This window comes from Eutrema salsugineum, unplaced genomic scaffold (assembly GCF_000478725.1).
Source record: "Eutrema salsugineum unplaced genomic scaffold, Eutsalg1_0 scaffold_7, whole genome shotgun sequence".
Lineage (NCBI taxonomy): Eukaryota > Viridiplantae > Streptophyta > Magnoliopsida > Brassicales > Brassicaceae > Eutrema > Eutrema salsugineum.
In genome coordinates this window covers 1,482,260-1,502,158 of record NW_006256486.1, presented here as the reverse complement: position 1 = coordinate 1,502,158, position 19,899 = coordinate 1,482,260, and the positions used below count along the sequence as shown (strand labels likewise).

The 19,899-nt window shown below is 31.0% G+C and overlaps 6 protein-coding genes across 6 annotated transcripts; 2 read left to right on the top strand and 4 right to left on the bottom strand.

The window, feature by feature from the left end:
* Nucleotides 1-168: 168 nt before the first annotated feature.
* LOC18011224 (acyl-protein thioesterase 1 homolog 2) lies at nucleotides 169-1,174 on the bottom strand. The gene is made up of 5 exons (XM_006392823.2): nucleotides 1,089-1,174; nucleotides 828-864; nucleotides 650-719; nucleotides 412-516; nucleotides 169-305 (listed from the first exon to the last, which is right to left on the bottom strand). Exons 1-5 carry the CDS (start codon nucleotides 1,172-1,174, stop codon nucleotides 169-171), a joined length of 435 nt encoding a protein of 144 aa, XP_006392885.2.
* Nucleotides 1,175-3,727: 2,553 nt separating this feature from the next.
* Nucleotides 3,728-4,721, bottom strand: LOC18011226 (acyl-protein thioesterase 1 homolog 2). The gene is made up of 5 exons (XM_006392822.1): nucleotides 4,636-4,721; nucleotides 4,376-4,412; nucleotides 4,198-4,267; nucleotides 3,959-4,063; nucleotides 3,728-3,852 (listed from the first exon to the last, which is right to left on the bottom strand). The coding sequence occupies exons 1-5, from the start codon at nucleotides 4,719-4,721 to the stop codon at nucleotides 3,728-3,730; spliced, it is 423 nt and encodes a 140-aa protein (XP_006392884.1).
* Nucleotides 4,722-8,011: 3,290 nt separating this feature from the next.
* On the top strand, nucleotides 8,012-9,229 carry LOC18011148 (late embryogenesis abundant protein 7). The gene is made up of 2 exons (XM_006392821.2): nucleotides 8,012-8,184; nucleotides 8,615-9,229. Exons 1-2 carry the CDS (start codon nucleotides 8,128-8,130, stop codon nucleotides 9,065-9,067), a joined length of 510 nt encoding a protein of 169 aa, XP_006392883.1. The 5' UTR covers nucleotides 8,012-8,127; the 3' UTR covers nucleotides 9,068-9,229.
* Nucleotides 9,230-9,921: 692 nt separating this feature from the next.
* Nucleotides 9,922-11,475, bottom strand: LOC18011147 (acyl-protein thioesterase 1). Its single transcript, XM_006392820.1, has 8 exons — nucleotides 11,390-11,475; nucleotides 11,130-11,166; nucleotides 10,952-11,021; nucleotides 10,714-10,818; nucleotides 10,475-10,607; nucleotides 10,291-10,370; nucleotides 10,078-10,168; nucleotides 9,922-9,976 (listed from the first exon to the last, which is right to left on the bottom strand). The coding sequence occupies exons 1-8, from the start codon at nucleotides 11,473-11,475 to the stop codon at nucleotides 9,922-9,924; spliced, it is 657 nt and encodes a 218-aa protein (XP_006392882.1).
* A 3,459-nt stretch (nucleotides 11,476-14,934) lies between these two features.
* Nucleotides 14,935-15,977, top strand: LOC18010984 (late embryogenesis abundant protein 7). The gene is made up of 2 exons (XM_006392819.2): nucleotides 14,935-15,089; nucleotides 15,415-15,977. The coding sequence occupies exons 1-2, from the start codon at nucleotides 15,033-15,035 to the stop codon at nucleotides 15,862-15,864; spliced, it is 507 nt and encodes a 168-aa protein (XP_006392881.1). The 5' UTR covers nucleotides 14,935-15,032; the 3' UTR covers nucleotides 15,865-15,977.
* A 737-nt stretch (nucleotides 15,978-16,714) lies between these two features.
* On the bottom strand, nucleotides 16,715-18,440 carry LOC18011027 (acyl-protein thioesterase 1 homolog 2). Its single transcript, XM_006392818.2, has 9 exons — nucleotides 18,431-18,440; nucleotides 18,200-18,296; nucleotides 17,941-17,977; nucleotides 17,763-17,832; nucleotides 17,525-17,629; nucleotides 17,286-17,418; nucleotides 17,103-17,182; nucleotides 16,895-16,985; nucleotides 16,715-16,793 (listed from the first exon to the last, which is right to left on the bottom strand). Exons 1-9 carry the CDS (start codon nucleotides 18,438-18,440, stop codon nucleotides 16,739-16,741), a joined length of 678 nt encoding a protein of 225 aa, XP_006392880.2. The 3' UTR covers nucleotides 16,715-16,738.
* Between the last annotated feature and the right edge of the window lie 1,459 nt (nucleotides 18,441-19,899).

Genomic DNA, 19,899 nt, shown 5'->3' with positions numbered 1-19,899 from the left:
GTAAGTAAGATTAGCGATCCGGCACGAACAAAAGTCCCAAAGGCAGAATACATATCATTTCGTAAGGTCCTACAAGATTATTGATCGATTTTGGTTTTCCATTATTAAAAGGTATATATGAATAGTTAAATAAAATTTTGTGAAAAACTACATCAGGGCTTGAGGAGCTTACGTCCAGCTAGGAAGCCAACCGTTGATCCCTACAACAATTTTTAGGTTTATGGTGACTCGTCCAAAGGCATAGTTACTCGCAAAGTAGAGAGCTTGTGCTGCACCCAAGCCAACACCTCCCACACCTTTAATAACTATACCAAAATCAACATTAAAGTATTAATTATTTACTCATATATATGTATTTGATGTATAGATAGTCTAAACTATGCATGTTAAGTGTAGATAATTTCGAATTACCATGTTCTGGTTCGGAAGAGAAAAGGCCAGCAACAAATGAATTCACATTATCTAAAGCTTCAAAATCATGATGCATGCTCTCTGAAACTTTTGTAATATCGCACCCTGATTCACCATAAAGGATTATGAATACTGTATTATTAGTTTTCCATTTTAATTAGTAATATTTTAGAGACATCAAATACTGATTTAGAAGAAACAAAATAATATATGTATATCTATAGCCAATTAATCGTACATGCAGTGGTTTCTTCTCCACCCAAAGAAGTAACACGGCGTGTAGGAGCAGTCGGACAAATCCATTTTATCTATGCCAAATCATATATTTTAATTAGAAAATTCATAGTTTCCATTGTGGCTATATATAAAAAGAAATTAAATTCATGGCAAACACATGTATCTGTATCGATCCTTACATTGGGAAGACCCAAACTTTGCAGAGGCTGAACTGAGCTGCATACATAATAGATTAATTAAAATATATATAGTGTGTATAATATGTAATGTATATACAACTTTAGTGAAACGAACTTATTATTATCTAACAAGAAAAGAAAATAGAGAGGAAATATACAAAATTCGAGAATTTTAAAAACAAAAGAGCATATATTTTACGAGAAAAAAGAGAGCATATAAAACAATACAAAACAAAGCATGGGAGACAATGAGAGTGTTACTCGACGCCTTTGAGCCCGATGTCGTGCAGCCAGACTATAGTGGTTTTATGAACTCCTATGGGCTCAACAATGTACACGTTGTTCATAACTCTACTACCTGTATATATATGTGGTTATCATACGTAAATTTACTAATTAGTTTCACGCAGAAAATATGTAACGAGAAAATAGTCGAGCAATTTTGATAACTATGGAAGAAGCATGAATAATCACAAGGAAAAAACATAACCAGATGCCATTTTTGACGAGAAGAATTTCTTGTTTTTTAACCGTATTTTTTTTAATTTATCTCAGAAGCTTTGAGAGATGGAAAATATAAGAGAAGGTAAGGCAAGACATTGTATATTTATACAACAAATGAGTCATTACTTATTTGCTTTTTAGGAAAAAATAGACCACATCCCTAAATTAAGTTAGAAATCTTACTATCACTAATTGGGTAGAAAATGTTTTCAAAACAAAATCTTCATCAAAGGCATAATTTATTTAAAACAATTAATAATATTTGTCAGTTATTTCACAAAACTGACGAATTACAGCAAAAAAAAAACTTAATTGGGTGGAACACAATCCATAGATCTTATTCTATTAGATGCACAAGAATACCATATATATAATAAAAGAAAACACTTAGCACCTCATCAAATATGTTTTAATGAATTTATAACTTTTATCTTATTATTACTAATTAGTTTTGTCTAAACACTTTAATACACTTTCCATATAAAATGTCACAAAATCTATGTATTCAGTTTTTTTTTCCTTAATATAAAGTTTTTAGATTTCAATGATAATCTAATGATATATGATCTATATTTTTCTTTCTTAAAAGTATTTTTGTTGGATTTCTATATCAATGGTTTTTTCCAACATAGTGACTTTTTTAAAAGATTGTGGTCTTTTATTTTCAAATTATTTAAAAATCAAAGAGTTCTAAATTGTCTTCTACACGTGTAATTGGTATCTGAAGCACAGTAACTTCACCATCAATATTAAATGATAATAACGATATAGTTTCTTCTAAATTTTGGAACTTTTTCGATCATCACTATATACATTTGTCCCTTCATCGTTAGAAATAAAGAAGTCGTAAATCTTGCTCGATCTCTTCTCCTATGCGAGATTTTGATGTAAGATTAGAAGCCACAAAACTTAAAGCACATAAAGATTTAAAATTACATATATTGATGGATGAAGAGAATGTTGATATATAATACACTTAGATTGTGTAAGGTCCAAATATATCAATGGACAAAGGACTTAATCTAAGAGATTTTCTGGGATGGATCAAGGATTTCCTCCCATGACCAAAAGTGGTTTGATTTACATACACTCTAAATAACAAGAACACAAAAAAATAAATAATTTCACTTATAAACTTTACAGAATAAAACAGAAAGACAAAGCTTTAAAAAAGAAAAAAAATTGATTTGGACCAATCTTGCGTCCAATCTACTCATCGATAGCTTCTCCACAGATTAAGATAGTCTGGTTCTTCTCCTCTCTGACTCAACGCTAAGTTCAACTCCTCTATTCTTATTCAGATATGTCTTCCAACTGGCAGTACACACTATTTGGCACGAGCGAAATGGAAGAGGTCATAGTGATCAACCACAATCACCGCTCCAGCTAATTCGCTTTATCGACAAGGGAATGTTCCCTTGTGCAGAACAGAGTTTCTTCCATCCGAATGACGAGTGGTACCAGATACGATGATGGTCTAACTTGGTGGTTCTCCACCCGCTAAAGTTTCAGAGTCCAACTAGCACAAATTTCTAGTCTAATTTTGCTTTGATTTCAATTTTTTAGAACCACATAAGCATTCTTTGTAAAAACGCTTTTTTGATGAAATTTTACATTTTTTTTATAAAAAATAAAACAATTTGATTTATTGACTATTAATAAAATGATTCATGAATATTACAAGGGAACTGATGATTGAGATTATAGCCTACGAGATTATATAGTTCTCCTATATACGGTTTTACAAGCTTAAACAAAAAAAAAATTTTAAATGTGAAATTAATCGAAGTTTATTGAGTAAAATGGCCATTATACATCAGTCTTGTTAAGTATGCGAAGTTTCTTGTACCTAAATATTTTGGACATGAATTTGTTTTTTCTTTGAAGTTTTTGGTCTGTGTAGAATGTCTCCAAGCAAGCTGGTTCAAGTAAATCAAAAAAATAAATTCAATGATCCTATTTAATCTATTTGGTGCCGGATATGGAAAGTGGAAGCATCAAGAAATTTGTCTGATCAGTTGCGTACTGATGCAGTTGAACCATTTCTAAAGAACATCTGGATAAAGTAGAAACTCTCCTGAACTCCAAAGGTAAATTTGCATTGATCCAAACAAAGACATATCTGAACTTGGACAGTTTTAATTATTACATTACATCTAGTTTATAAATTCGGTTTCGATTAAGTCTGGACCTGAATGGATCAGGTCTTGGTTCACCGTGTTAAGTGAATAATTTTGGTAGATTCAACTACTAGATGTAAAGATTGGTGAAAATATAATAAAACACAATTTTATTGATGAAATGACATTATTAGTGATGATTCAAAATTTACATAACCAAATTCTCATTAAAAACGTCATTGATGATTATAATCGGATAAGAACATATATACATAATCAGGGCCAACCGTTGATCCCTATAACAATTTTTAGGTTTATGGTGACTCGTCCAAAGGCATAGTTACTCGCAAAGTAGAGAGCTTGTGCTGCACCCAAGCCGACACCTCCCACTCCTTTAATAACTATACCAAAATCAACATTAAAGTATTAATTATTTAATCATATATATGTATTTGATGTATAGATAGTCTAAACTATGCATGTTAAGTGTGGATAATTCCGAATTACCATGTTCTGGTTCGGAAGAGAAAAGGCCAGCAACAAATGAATTCACATTATCTAAAGCTTCAAAATCATGATGTATGCTCTCTGAAACTTTTGTGATATCGCACCCTGATTCACCATAAAAGGATTATGAATACTGTACTATTAGTTTTCCATTTTAATTAGTAATATTTTAGAGACATCAAATACTGATTTAGAAGAAACAAAATAACATATGTATATCTATAGCCAATTAATCGTACATGCAGTGGTTTCTTCTCCACCCAAAGAAGTAACACGGCGTGTAGGAGCAGTCGGACAAATCCATTTTATCTATGCCAAATCATATATTTTTATTAGAAAATTCATAGTTTCCATTGTGGCTATATATAAAAAGAAATTAAATTCATGGCAAACACATGTATCTGTATGGATCCTTACATTGGGAAGACCCAAACTTTGCAGAGGCTGAACTGAGCTGCATACATAATAGATTAATTAAAATATATATAGTGTGTATAATATGTAATGTATATACAACTTTAGTGAAACAAACTTATTATTATCTAACAAGAAAAGAAAATAGAGAGGAAATGTACAAAATTCGAGAGTTTTGAAAACAAAAGAGCATATATTTTAGGAAAAAAAGAGAGCATATAAAACAATACAAAACAAAGCATGGGAGACAGTGAGAGTGTTACTCGACGCCTTTGAGCCCGATGTCGTGCAGCCAGACTATAGTGGCTTTATGAACTCCTATGGGCTCCACAATGTACACGTTGTTCATAACTCTACTCTCTATATATATATGTGGTTATCATACGTAAATTTACGAATTAGTTTCACGCAGAAAATATGTAACGAGTAAATAGTCGAGCAATTTTGATAACAATGGAAGAAGCATGAATAATCACAACAAGGAAAAAACATACCAGATGCCATTTTTGACGAGAAGAATTTCTTGTTTTTCAACTGTATTTTTTAATTTATCTCGGAAGCTTTGAGAGATGGAAAATATAAGAGAAGGTAAGGCAAGACATTGTATATTTATACAACAAATGAGTCTTTACTTATTTGCTTTTTAGGAAAAAATAGACCACATCCCTAAATTAAGTTAGAAATCTTACTATCACTAATTGGGTAGAAAATGTTTTCAAAACAAAATCTTTATCAGAGGCATAATTTATTTAAAACAATTAATAATATTTGTCAGTTATTTCACATAACTGACGAATTACAGAAAAAAAAAAAAACTTAATTGGGTGGAACACAATCCATAGATCTTATTCTATTAGATGCACAAGAATACCATATATATATAAAATAAAAGAAAACACTTAGCACCTCATCAAATATGTTTTAATGAATTAATAACTTTTATCTTATTATTACTAATTAGTTTTGTCTAAACACTTTAATACACTTTCCATCTAATATGTCACAAAAATCTGTGTTCAGTTTTTCTTTCTTAATATAAAGTGTTTAGATTTCAATGATAATCTAATAATATATATATATATATATATGATCTATATATTTCTTTCTTAAAAATACTTTTGTTGGATTTCTATATTAATGGTTTTTTCTAACATCATTTATTTATGGTGATTTTTTTTACTGTGGTCTTTTATTTGCAAATTATTTAAAAATTAAAGAGTTCTAAATTATCGTCTACACGTGTAACTGGTATCCAAAGCACAATAACTTTACCATCAATATTAAATGATAATAGCCATATAGTTTCTTCTTAATTTTGAAACTTTTTCTGTCATCACTATATACATTTGTTTTCTTCATCGTTAGAAGCAAAGAAGTCATAAAGTTTGCTCGATATCTTCTCCTATGCGAGATTTGATGTAAGATTAGAAGCCATCAAACTTATAGCACATAAAGATTTAAAGTTATTGATGGATGAAGTTAATGTTGATAAATAATACACTTTAAGGTCCAAATATATCAATGGACAAAGGACTTGATCTAAGAGATTTTCCTCGCATGGATCAAGGCTTTACTCCCATGACCCAAAGTGGTTTGATTCACATACACTCTAAATAACAAGAACACAAAAGAAAAAATATTTCACTTATGAACTTTAGAGAATAAAACAGAAAGGCGAAGCTTTAAAAAAGAAAACAAATTGATTTGGACCAATCTTGCGTCCAATCTACTCATCGATAGCTTCTCCATAGATTGGGATAGTCTGGTTTTTCTCCTCTCTGACTCAACGCTAAGTTCAACCCCTCTATTCCTATTCAGATATGTCTTCCAACTGGCAGTACACACTATTTGGCGTGAGCGAAATGGAAGAGTTCATGGTGATCAACCACAATCACCTCTCCAGCTAATTCGCTTTATCGACAAGGGAGTGTGAAACAGAGTTTCTTCCATCCAAATGATGAGTGGTACCAGATACAATGATGGTCTAACATTGGTGGTTCTTCATCCGCTGAAGTTTCAGAGTCGAGCTAACACAAATTTCTAATCTAATTTGAAGTTTCAGAGTCGAGCTAACACAAATTTCTAATCTAATGTTGTTTTGATTTCAATTTTTTTCAATCTTTTAGAACCACATAAGTATTCTTTGTAAAGACGTTTTTTGATGAATAAATTTTACATTCTTAAAAAAAAATGATTTATTAACTATTAATAAAATGATTCATGAATATTACAAGGGGAATTGATGATTGAGATTATAGCCTACGAGACTATATAGTTCTCCTATATACGTTTTTACAAGCTTAAACAAACAAAATATATAAATAAAACAATTTAAATGGGAAAACAATCAAAGTTTATTGAGTAAAATGGCCATTATACATCGGTCTTGTTAAGTATGGAGAACGTGAAGTTTCTTGTACCTAAATATTTTGGACATTAATTTGTGTTTTCTTTGAAGTATTTGGTCTGTGTAGAATGTCTCCAATTAGCAAGCTGGTTAAGTAAATCAAAAAGATAAATTCAATGATCATATTTAATCTATTTGGTGCCGGATATGGAAGGTGGAAACATCAAGAAATTTTCCTGATTTGTTGTGTATTGGTGCAGTTGAACCATTTCTAAAGAACATCTGGATAAAGTAGAAACTCTCCAAAACTCCAAATGTAAATTTGCATTGATCCACATAAACACATATCTGAACTTGGACAGTTTTATTACACTTGGTTTATATAGTCGGTTTCAATTAAGTCCGGACCGGAATAGATCAGGTATTGGTTCGCCGTGTTAAATGAATGTTTTACGTATGAAAATATAATAAAACAGAAATTTATTGATGAAATGATATTACTAATGATGATTTAAAATTTACATAACCAAATTCTCATTAAAAAAAGTCATTGATAATTATAATCGGATAAGAACATATATACATAGTCGAGAGGTTTGTAATAGTGTCGTTGATGTATCTCAATTTAAATTCAAATCTACATATTGCATGATGGTCTAAGTCGTGCTCCGTAGTAAATTATAATAATTTTATGTTGTTTTGTTTTACATTGTAATCCCAACTTTTCTTTTCGGTAATGATAATGATGGAATGTTTTGGATAATAAAATGGAAAGCAATTTTTGTTTTTCACTCATATAACTTTTCTTATTCATCTGAGTATCACTAACCCAAAAAAAGAAAATAATTTGAAACGGAGTTTGTCTCCGAATAACAGAGTAGCAGAGACTGATTACTGATTACTGAATAGAAATACATGAGCTCCAAAACAGAGGTGAGCAACAGATAGAATAACAAATTTTAGCGTAATAATAAGTCTTTGTTTTCTTATTAAAGAACGTAACTACCTAAGTCTTTGTATAAATATTGTAATGCATTAAGTAAATAAAATCCATGTACGTGACTCGCCACGTATCTAGCATCTTCCGTAACACATTATTTTATTATAGCGTGGCACCTCTACATAGGTCGTCATCAAAAACAAGATAACCTAACATTCAACACTCGCACATTACTCCAAGTTTCGAACTTCGTTTCGCTAACCTAATCGCGACGCGTGCTTCACACGTGTCGAGACATCTGCAACATGTCTCTTGTTCTCGGTCCGACCAAGACTTGCTATAAAATGTCTCAAACATAAGAGTCGGAGATATCTTCCAACACAGGTTCTGATAAACAGCTTTTGATCATCAATCAGCCTTTCGAGTTTCCACTAAATATTTTGGTTTCGAATTTTTCGACGAGAGAAAATGGCTTCTCATCAAGAACAGGGTTTCAAAGCTGGTGAGACCAGAGGCCAGACTCAGGTATACTAAATGATTCATCTGCTATATTACAATAATATTTTTCAATTAATAAAGTAAATAAAAATGGTGTCAGTTAGGTCATAGAAAAATGAATGAAGCCACTAGTTTACGACGTATCGTGTTCTTTAATTGATAAAACAGTCTGTTCTTTATATTTCTGAAAACATGTTTTCTCATGAGTAACTTTTCTTATATAAAGAAAAGCATAGGTCTGTTTTTTGCATGATTAGATAATATAACAACAAAAGATTGTTGACAACCAATGTGTCTATGCTGATTTTTTTTTTTTTGGAATTCAGATGATGAAATAATAAGAAAGAGACAGGTTGAATAGGAGTGACAATAACACAATAGCCACAATCTATTTACATATTTAAGTTAATTACTCTATTAACCTTTGCTTGAATGTAAATCCAATGTCAAATCATAGGAGAAGACAGGACAAGCTATGAGAGCGATGGGGGAGAAGACAGATGTAGCTAAGGACAAAACTCAAGGAGCAGCCCAATCAGCCCAACAAAAGACCCATGAAACAGCTCAAGCAGCTAAAGACAAGGCATCTCAAGCCGCACAAACAACTCAACAGAAAGCTCAAGAGTCCAAGGACAAAACGGGAAGCTACATGTCAGAGACAGGAGAAACAATTAAGAACAAGGCACAAGATGCAGCAGAATATACCAAGGAGACTGCAGAAGCTGGTAAGAACAAGACCGGTGGGATCTTGGGCCAAACCGGTGAGCAAGTGAAGCAAATGGCTATGGGAGCTACTGATGCGGTTAAGCACACTTTAGGGCTTGGTACTGATGAAGGAAACAAAGAACATGATTCTTCAGCTCCAACCTCTACTACTACGACCACTACTCATGCGACAGAGAGGAAGTGAGATGAAGAGTTGTTTTCTGTTCTTGATTTGTACGTTTGTTTGTCTTGATTTTGTTTTGTGTTGTGTGGTTCTGCATGTTGATCTTTGTTGATGCTTATTGTTTAAATGCGCTTATACGTACACTATTATGTGATGGTTTGGTTTATTAAAGACATGTTTTATCGGGTGAATATATTTGTATTTGATGTGATTCTAAATTTGATTTAGTATACACATGTGAACACAACAATATTAGCTTATGTTGCATTGATACAACACGTTCTAAATATTTTAACAAATATTGTCATGTCATACTTTAAATCATTTATAAGAAATGTATATCGAATGGAATTATGCGTTACGAAAATATAATAAAAATCTATCTAAACGTAGTATAAATAGTTTGTATGGTACACCATTAAATAGACAATATATATTAGAGAAGAAAGGGCGCAGACAAAGAGAGAATAGGGCACATCAAAAGAGAGGGAAAAGAGCGATATATGGTAGGTATGTACAATCTCAACGGATAGTTAATTAATTGGATATGTTACAATTGATATTTTGGTAGTACAACACTGTATGTATGTCTTTATTTATACCACTTACCCACTTTTTTAAATCAATATGTTATTTCACCAATTTTACTTCTTCCTCTTTTGTTAGTACCATTGACAATATAATAACCTTTTCATATGATATATTGATATAACAGAAAACTGAAAATAAACTTCAGCTTTTGAAGGATAAAAATGAAAAAATATATTAACAATTATATAATTTATGAATAGCAAAGAAATAAAAATAAAGGCTAAAGTTTTACGATAATTTTATTCCATATTCTTTTCAGGATGCAGAGTTTAGCAATATCCTCATCAGAGCCTAAGATATTGCGGGAGTGCTACGCGAAGATCATTCATGACATGATCCCTGCACATGACATAATTCAGAGAAGAACAATATGTTAAAAGATGGTAATAATTAAAAAAAATAAATGAGTGAAGTAAATAAAGTAATTTATGAATATAGACCCTCCGCATTGTTTGTGAATGATTGGAAATCCAGCCAAGTGAAGGGAGTCAGCGCAGATGCGTGCAAATGCTGAGAAAGCTACATCATCAGCTGCAAGTGACACAACAACAACAACAACAAAAACCAAGAAATAGCATGATCTCGTTTTTTAAATACTAACTTAAATTGTAAAGAAGACATATATATATAATGTAACTTATTATAAGACATACAAGTCCCATATGTAAGTAAGATTAGCGATCCGGCACGAACAAAAGTCCCAAAGGCAGAATACATATTGTTTCGTAAGGTCCTACAAGATTATTGATCGATTTTGGTATTCCATTATTAAAAGGTATATACGAATAGTTAAATAAAATATTGTGAAAAAACTACATCAGGGCTTGAGGAGCTTACGTCCAGCTAGGAAGCCAACCGTTGATCCCTACAACAATTTTTAGGTTTATGGTGACTCGTCCAAAGGCATAGTTACTCGCAAAGTAGAGAGCTTGTGCTGCACCCAAGCCAACTCCTCCCACACCTTTAATAACTATACCAAAATCAACATTAAAGTATTAATTATTTACTCATATATATGTATTTGATGTATAGATAGTCTAAACTATGCATGTTAAGTGTAGATAATTTCGAATTACCATGTTCTGGTTCGGAAGAGAAAAGGCCAGCAACAAATGAATTCACATTATCTAAAGCTTCAAAATCATGATGCATGCTCTCTGAAACTTTTGTAATATCGCACCCTGATTCACCATAAAGGATTATGAATACTGTATTATTAGTTTTCCATTTTAATTAGTAATATTTTAGAGACATCAAATACTGATTTAGAAGAAACAAAATAATATATGTATATCTATAGCCAATTAATCGTACATGCAGTGGTTTCTTCTCCACCCAAAGAAGTAACACGACGTGTAGGAGCAGTCGGAAAAATCCATTTTATCTATGCCAAATCATATATTTTTATTAGAAAATTCATAGTTTCCATTGTGGCTATATATAAAAAGAAATTAAATTCATGGCAAACACATGTATCTGTATGGATCTTTACATTGGGAAGACCCAAACTTTGCAGAGGCTGAACTGAGCTGCATACATAGTAGATTAATTAAAATATATATAATGTGTATAATATGTAATGTATATACAACTTTAGTGAAACGAACTTATTATTATCTAACAAGAAAAGAAAATAGAGAGTAAATGTACAAAATCGAGAGTTTTGAAAACAAAAGAGCATATATTTTAGGGAAAAAAAGAGAGCATATAAAACAATACAAAACAAAGCATGGGAGACAGTGAGAGTGTTACTCGACGCCTTTGAGCCCGATATCGTGCAGCCAGACTATAGTGGCTTTATGAACTCCTATGGGCTCAACAATGTACACGTTATTCATAACTCTACTCCCTGTATATATATGTGGTTATCATACGTAAATTTACGAATTAGTTTCACGCAGAAAATATGTAACGAGTAAATAGTCGAGCAATTTTGATAACTATGGAAGAAGCATGAATAATCACAACAAGGAAAAAACATACCAGATGCTATTTTTGACGAGAAGAATTTCTTGTTTTTCAACTGTATTTTTTAATTTATCTCGGAAGCTTTGAGAGATGGAAAATATAAGAGAAGGTAAGGCAAGATATTGTATATTTATACAACAAATGAGTCTTTACTTATTTGCTTTTTAGGAAAAATATAGACCACATCCCTAAATTAAGTTAGAAACCTTACTATCACTAATTGGGTGGAAAATGTTTTCAATACAAAATCTTTATCAGAGGCATAATTATTTAAAACAATTAATATTATTTGTTAATTATTTCACAAAACTGAAAAATTACAGCAAAAAAAGAAAACTTAATTGGGTGGAACACAATCCATAGATCTTATTATATTAAATGCACAAGAATACCCTATATATATATATATATATGTTTTAATGAATTTATAACTTTTATCTTATTATTACTAATTTATTAGTTTTGTCTAAACACTTTAATACACTTTCCATCTAAAATGTCACAAAAATCTATGTGTTCATTTTTTTATTTCTTAATATAAATTTTTAGATTTCAATGATAATCTAAAATATATGATCTATATTTTTCTTTCTTAAAAAAATTTTTGTTGGATTACTATATCAAGGGTTTTTTCCAACATCATTTATTTATGGTGAATTTTTTTAAAGATTGTGGTCTTTTATTTTCAAATTATTTAAAAATTAAAGAGTTCTAAATTGTTTTCTACATGTGTAACTTGTATCCAAAGCACAGTAACTTCACCATCAAGATTAAATGATAATAGCCATATAGTTTCTTCTACATTTCGGAACTTTTTCTGTCATCACTAAGTACATTTGTCTTCTTCATCGTTAGAAGCAAAGAAGTCGTAAAACTTGCTCGATCTCTTCTCCTATGCGAGATTTGATGTAAGATTAGAAGCCACCAAACTTATAGCACATAAAGATTTAAAGTTATATATATTGATGGATGAAGATAATGTTGATATATTGATGGATGAAGATTGTGTCAGGTCCAAATATATCAATGGACAAAGGAGTTGATCTAAGAGATTTTCCTCGCATGGATCAAGGCTTTCCTCCCATGACCAAAAGTGGTTTGATTCACACACACTCTAAATAACAAAAACACAAAAGATCAAATAATTGCACTTATGAACAATAGAGAATAAAACAGAAAGGCGAAGCTTTAAAAAAGAAAACAAATTGATTTGGACCAATCTTGCGCCCAATCTACTCATCGATAGCTTCTCCACAGATTGGGATAGTCTGGTTCTTCTCCTCTCTGACTCAACGCTAAGTTCAACCCCTCTACTATTCAGATATGTCTTCCAACTGGCAGTACACACTATTTGGCGCAAGCGAAATGGAAGAGGTCATAGTGATCAACCACAATCACCTCTCCAGCTAATTCACTTTATCGACAAGGGAGTGCATAACAGAGTTTCTTCCATCCGAATGACAAGTGGTACCAGATACGATGATGGTCTAACTTGGTGATTCTCCACCCGCTAAAGTTTCAGAGTCAAGTTAGCACAAATTTCTAATCTAATGTTGTTTTGATTTCAATTTTTTAGAACCAAATAAGCATTCTTTGTAAAGAGATTTTTTGATGAATAAATTTTACATTCTTCAGAAAAAAAAACAAATTGATTTATTGACTATTAATAAATGATTCATGAATATTACAAGGGAATTGATGATTGAGATTATATCCTACGAGATTATATAGTTCTCCTAGATACGTTTTTACAAGCTTAAACAAAGAAAATAAATAAAAAACAATTTAAATGTGAAATTAATCGAAGTTTATTGAGTAAAATGACCATTATACATCGGTCTTGTTAAATATGGAGAATGTGAAGTTTCTTGTACCTAAATATTTTGGACATGAATTTGTGTTTTCTTTGAAGTACTTGGTCTGTGTAGAATGTCTCCAAGCAAGCTGGTTCATGTAAATCAAAAAGAGTAAATTCAATGATCCTATTTAATCTATTTGGTGCTGGAAATGGAAAGTGGAAGCATCAAGAAATATGTCTGATCTGTTGTGTACTGGTGCAGTTGAACCATTTCTAAAGAACATCTGGATAAAGTAGAAACTTTCCTGAACTCCAAAGGTAAATTTGATAAAGACATATCCGAACTTGGACAGTTTTATTGCACCTAGTTTATAAATTCGGTTCCGATTAAGTCTGGACCTGAATGGATCAGGTCTTGATTCGTCGTGTTAAGTGAATGTTTTTGGTAGATTCAACTACTAGATGTAAACGGTGGTGAAAATAGAATAAAACAGAAATTTATTGATGAAATAACATTACTAGTGATGATTCAAAATTTACATAATCAAATTCTCATTAAAAAAATCATTGATGATTATAATCGGATAAGAACATGTATACATAGTCAAGAGGTTTGTAATAGTGTCGTTGATGTATCTGTATCTGAATTCAAATCTACATATTGCATGATGGTCTAAGTCGTGCTTCGTGGTAAATTTTACTAGTAATTTTATGTTGTTTTATTTCATTTTGTAATCCGAACTTTTCTTTTTTTTAATAATAATAATAATAAAATATTTTGAATAATAAAATGGAAAGCAAGATTTTGTTTTTCACTCATATAACTTTTCTTATTGATCTGAGTATCACTGAATCCGAAAAATGAAAATAGTTTAAAACAGAGTTTGTCTCCAAATAACAAAGTAGCAGAGACTGAATAACAAATTTTAGCGTAAAAATAAGTTTTTGTTTTCTTATTAAAAAAACTACCCTAATGGTAGTTTCTTAAAGATGTTGTTATGATTAAAAAAATAAAAAAATAAAAAAGGATGAGAAATAATGAATTCTTTTTTAAAGATTTAAATAAAATTTTAAAATTTTTTTGTGAAATGTGTCATTATTTTATTGGTGAAATTTGTTTTTATAATTTAAAATTTAACTAATTAATTAAATTACATAAAAATAATAATATTATATTAGATAAAATATTTCTAAAAACTTTTCACCATCGGCGCTGGTCTAACAACCTAAGTCTTTGTATAAATATTGTAATGCATTAAGTAAATAAAATCCATGTACGTAACTCGCCACGTATCTAGCATCTTCCGTAACACATTATTTTATTATGGCGTGGCACCTCTACATAGGTCGTCATCAAAAACAAGATAACCTAACATTCAACACTCGCACATTACTCCAAGTTTCGAACTTCGTTTCGCTAACCTAATCGCGACGCGTGGCTTCACACGTGTCGAGACATCTGCAACATGTATCTTGTTCTCGGGCCGACCAAGACTTGCTATAAAATGTCTCAAACATAAGAGTCGGAGATATCTTCCAACACAGGTTCTGATAAACAGCTTTTGATCATCAATCAGCCTTTCGAGTTTCCACTAAATATTTTGGTTTCGAATTTTTCGACGAGAGAAAATGGCTTCTCATCAAGAACAGAGTTTCAAAGCTGGTGAGACCAGAGGCAAGACTCAGGTACTAAATGATTTCTTATGCAATATTAAAATATTTCGTAAATGATTTAGTTTAAAACATTTTTGCAAAAACTCTAGATAAAATAAAATGATGTTCTTAATTAGGTAAAAAAATAACAACGAGTGAAGCCACTATTATACGATATAGCGTGTTATTTGATAAAACAATCTATTGCTTGGTTTTTTGATGATATTACTATAATGTGTAACTTCATTATAAAAGGCAAGTATTTATCTGATTTCGTATTTTTGTATCGACTGATTAGATATGTAAGTTAATTACTTTATTAACGTTTGTCCCATTTAAATACAATATCGAATCTTAGGAGAAAACAGGGGAAGCTATGAGAACGATGGGGGAGAAGACAGATGTAGCTAAGGACAAAACTCAAGGAGCAGCCCAATCAGCCCAACAAAAGACCCAGGAAACAGCTCAAGCAGCTAAAGACAAGGCATCTCAAGCCGCACAAACAACTCAACAGAAAGCTCAAGAGTCCAAGGACAAAACGGGAAGCTACATGTCAGAGACAGGAGAAACAATTAAGAACAAGGCACAAGATGCAGCAGAATATACCAAGGAGACTGCAGAAGCTGGTAAGAACAAGACCGGTGGGATCTTGGGCCAAACCGGTGAGCAAGTGAAGCAAATGGCTATGGGAGCTACTGATGCGGTTAAGCACACTTTAGGGCTTGGTACTGATGAAGGAAACAAAGAACACGTTTCTTCAGCTCCAACCTCTACTACTACCAATACTCATGCGACAGAGAGGAAGTGAGATGAAGAGTTGTTTTCTGTTCTTGCTTATACGTTTGTTTGTTTTGATTTTGTTTTGTGTTGTGTGATTCTGCATGTTGATTTTCGTTGTTGCTTATTGAGTTTAAATCCGTTTATACGTACATTGTTATGTAATGGTTTGGTTAATTGAAGACTTGTTTTATCCGCTGAATAGAATTATATTTGTTGTGATTCTGAATTTGATTAGTATACACATGTGAACACAACAATATTAGCTTATGTTGTATTGATACAACACGTTCTAAATATTTTAACAAATATTGTCATGTCATACATAAATCATTTATAAGAAATGTATATTGAATGGAATTATGCGTTACGAAAAATAATAAAAATGAATCTAAAAATAGTATAAATAGTTTGTATGGCACACCATTACGTACAATCTCAATAGACAATATTAGAGAAGAAAGGGCGCAGACACAAAAAGAGGGAATAGGGCACATCAAAAGAGAGGGAAAAGAGCGATTAATTGGTAGTTTGTATGGCACACCATTACGTACAATCTCAATTGATAGTTAATTAATTGGATATGTTACATTTTGGTAGTACTACACTATATGTATGTCTATATTATACCACTAACCCACTTTTTTAAATCAATATGTTATTACACTAATTTTACTTCTTCCTCTTTTGTTAGTTCACCATTGATAATATAATAACCTTTTTATATGATATATGATATAACAGAAAACTGAAAATAAACTTCAGTTTTTGAAGGATAAAAATGAAAAAAATACATTAACAATTATATAATTTATGAATAGCAAAGAAATAAAAATAAAAGCTATAGTTTTACGATAGTTTTATTCCATATTCTTTTCAGGATGCAGAGTTTAGCTATATCCTCATCAGAGCCTAAGATATTGCGGGAGTGTTACGCGAAGATCATTCATGACGTGATCCCTGCACATGACATAATTAAGAGAAGAACAATATGTTAAAAGATGGTAATAATTAAAAAAAATAAATGAGTGAAATAAATAAAGTAATTTATGAATATAGACCCTCCGCATTGTTTGTGAATGATTGGAAATCCAGCCAAGTGAAGAGAGTCAGTGCAGATGCGTGCAAATGCTGAGAAAGCTATATCATCAGCTGCAAGTGACACAACAACAACAAAAAAAAACCCCCAAGAATTAGCGATTATTTTCTAAATACTAACTTAAATTGTAAAGAAAACATATATATAATTTAATTTATTATAAAACATACAAGTCCCATATGTAAGTAAGATTAGCGATCCGGCACGAACAAAAGTCCCAAAGGCAGAATACATATCATTTCGTAAGGTCCTACAAGATTATTGATCGATTTTGGTTTTCCATTATTAAAAGGTATATATGAATAGTTAAATAAAATTTTGTGAAAAACTACATCAGGGCTTGAGGAGCTTACGTCCAGCTAGGAAGCCAACCGTTGATCCCTACAACAATTTTTAGGTTTATGGTGACTCGTCCAAAGGCATAGTTACTCGCAAAGTAGAGAGCTTGTGCTGCACCCAAGCCAACACCTCCCACACCTTTAATAACTATACCAAAATCAACATTAAAGTATTAATTATTTACTCATATATATGTATTTGATGTATAGATAGTCTAAACTATGCATGTTAAGTGTAGATAATTTCGAATTACCATGTTCTGGTTCGGAAGAGAAAAGGCCAGCAACAAATGAATTCACATTATCTAAAGCTTCAAAATCATGATGCATGCTCTCTGAAACTTTTGTAATATCGCACCCTGATTCACCATAAAGGATTATGAATACTGTATTATTAGTTTTCCATTTTAATTAGTAATATTTTAGAGACATCAAATACTGATTTAGAAGAAACAAAATAATATATGTATATCTATAGCCAATTAATCGTACATGCAGTGGTTTCTTCTCCACCCAAAGAAGTAACACGGCGTGTAGGAGCAGTCGGACAAATCCATTTTATCTATGCCAAATCATATATTTTAATTAGAAAATTCATAGTTTCCATTGTGGCTATATATAAAAAGAAATTAAATTCATGGCAAACACATGTATCTGTATCGATCTTTACATTGGGAAGACCTAAACTTTGCAGAGGCTGAACTGAGCTGCATACATAATAGATTAATTAAAATATATATAGTGTGTATAATATATAATGTATATACAACTTTAGTGAAACGAACTTATTAGTATCTAACAAGAAAACACAATAGAGAGGAAATGTAAAAAATTCAAGAATTTTGAAAACAAAAGAGCATATATTTTAGGGGAAAAAAGAGCATATAAAACAATACAAAACAAAGCATGGGAGACAGTGAGAGTGTTACTCGACGCCTTTGAGCCCGATGTCGTGCAGCCAGACTATAGTGGCTTTATGAACTCCTATGGGCTCAACAATGTACACGTTGTTCATAACTCTACTCCCTGTATATATATGTGGTTATCATACGTAAATTTACGAATTAGTTTCACGCAGAAAATATGTAACGAGTAAATAGTCGAGCAATTTTGATAATTATGGAAGAAGCATGAATAATCACAACAAGAAAAAAACATACCAGATGCCATTTTCGACGAGAAGAATTTCTTGTTTTTCAACCGTATTTTTTAATTTATCTCGAAAGCTTTGAGAGATTGAAAATATAAGAGAAGATAGGCAAGACATTGTTATTTATACAACAAATGAGTCTTTACTTATTTTCTTTTTAGGAAAAAAATAGACCATATCCCTAAATTAAGTTAGAAATCTTACTTTCACTAATTGGGTGGAAAATGTTTTTAAAACAAAATCTTTATCAGAGGCATTATTTATTTAAAACAATTAATAATATTTTTAATTATTTCACAAAACTGACAAATTAAAGCAAAAAAAGTTAACTTAATTGGGTGGAACACAATCAATAGATATTATTATATTAGATGCACAAGAATACCAAATATATATATATATATATAATAAAAGAAAACACTTAGCACCTCATCAAATATGTTTTAATGAATTTATAACTTTTATCTTATTATTACTAATTAGTTTTGTCTAAACACTTTAATACACTTCCCATCTAAAATGTCACAAAAATTATGTATTCAGCTTTTTTTTTATTTCTTAATATAAAGTTTTTAAGATTTCAATGATAATCTAATAATATATGATCTATATTTTTATTTCTTAAAAATACTTTTGTTGGATTTCCATATCAGTGGTTTTTTCCAACATCATTTATTTATGGTGATTTTTAAAAAATATTGTGGTCTTTTGTTTTCAAATCATTTAAAAATTAAAGAATTCTAAATTGTCTTCTATACGTGTAATTGGTATCCGAAGCACAGTAACTTCACCATCAATGTTAAGTGATAATAGCCATATAGTTTCTTCTAAATTTTGGAATTTTTTCTGTCATCACTATATACATTTTTCTTCTTCATCGTTAGAAGCAAAGAAGTCGTAAAGCTTGCTCGATCTCTTCTCCTATGCGAGATTTTGATGTAAAATTAGAAGCCACTAAACTTATAGCACATAAAGATTTAATGTTATTGATGGATGAAGATAATGTTGATATATAATAAACTTAGATTGTGTAAGGTCCCAATATATCAATGGACAAAGAACTTGATCTAAGTGATTTTCCTCGCATGGATCAAGGCTTTCCTCCCATGACCAAAAGTGGATTGATTCACACACTATAAATAACAAGAACACAAAAGAATAAATAATTTCACTTGTGAAATTTAGAGAATAAAACAGAAAAGCGAAGCTTTAAAAAAGAAAACATATTGATTTATTGATTATTAATAAAATGATTCATGAGTATTAATTACAAGGGAAATGATGATTGAGATTATAGCCTACGAGATTATATAGTTTTTCTATATATGTTTTTACAAGCTTAAATAAAAATAAATAAATAAATAACAATTTAAATGTGAAATTAATCAAAGTTTATTGAGTAAAATGGTCATTATACATCGGTCTTGTTTAGTATGAAGAACTTGAAGTTTCTTGTACCTAAATATTTTGGACATGAAT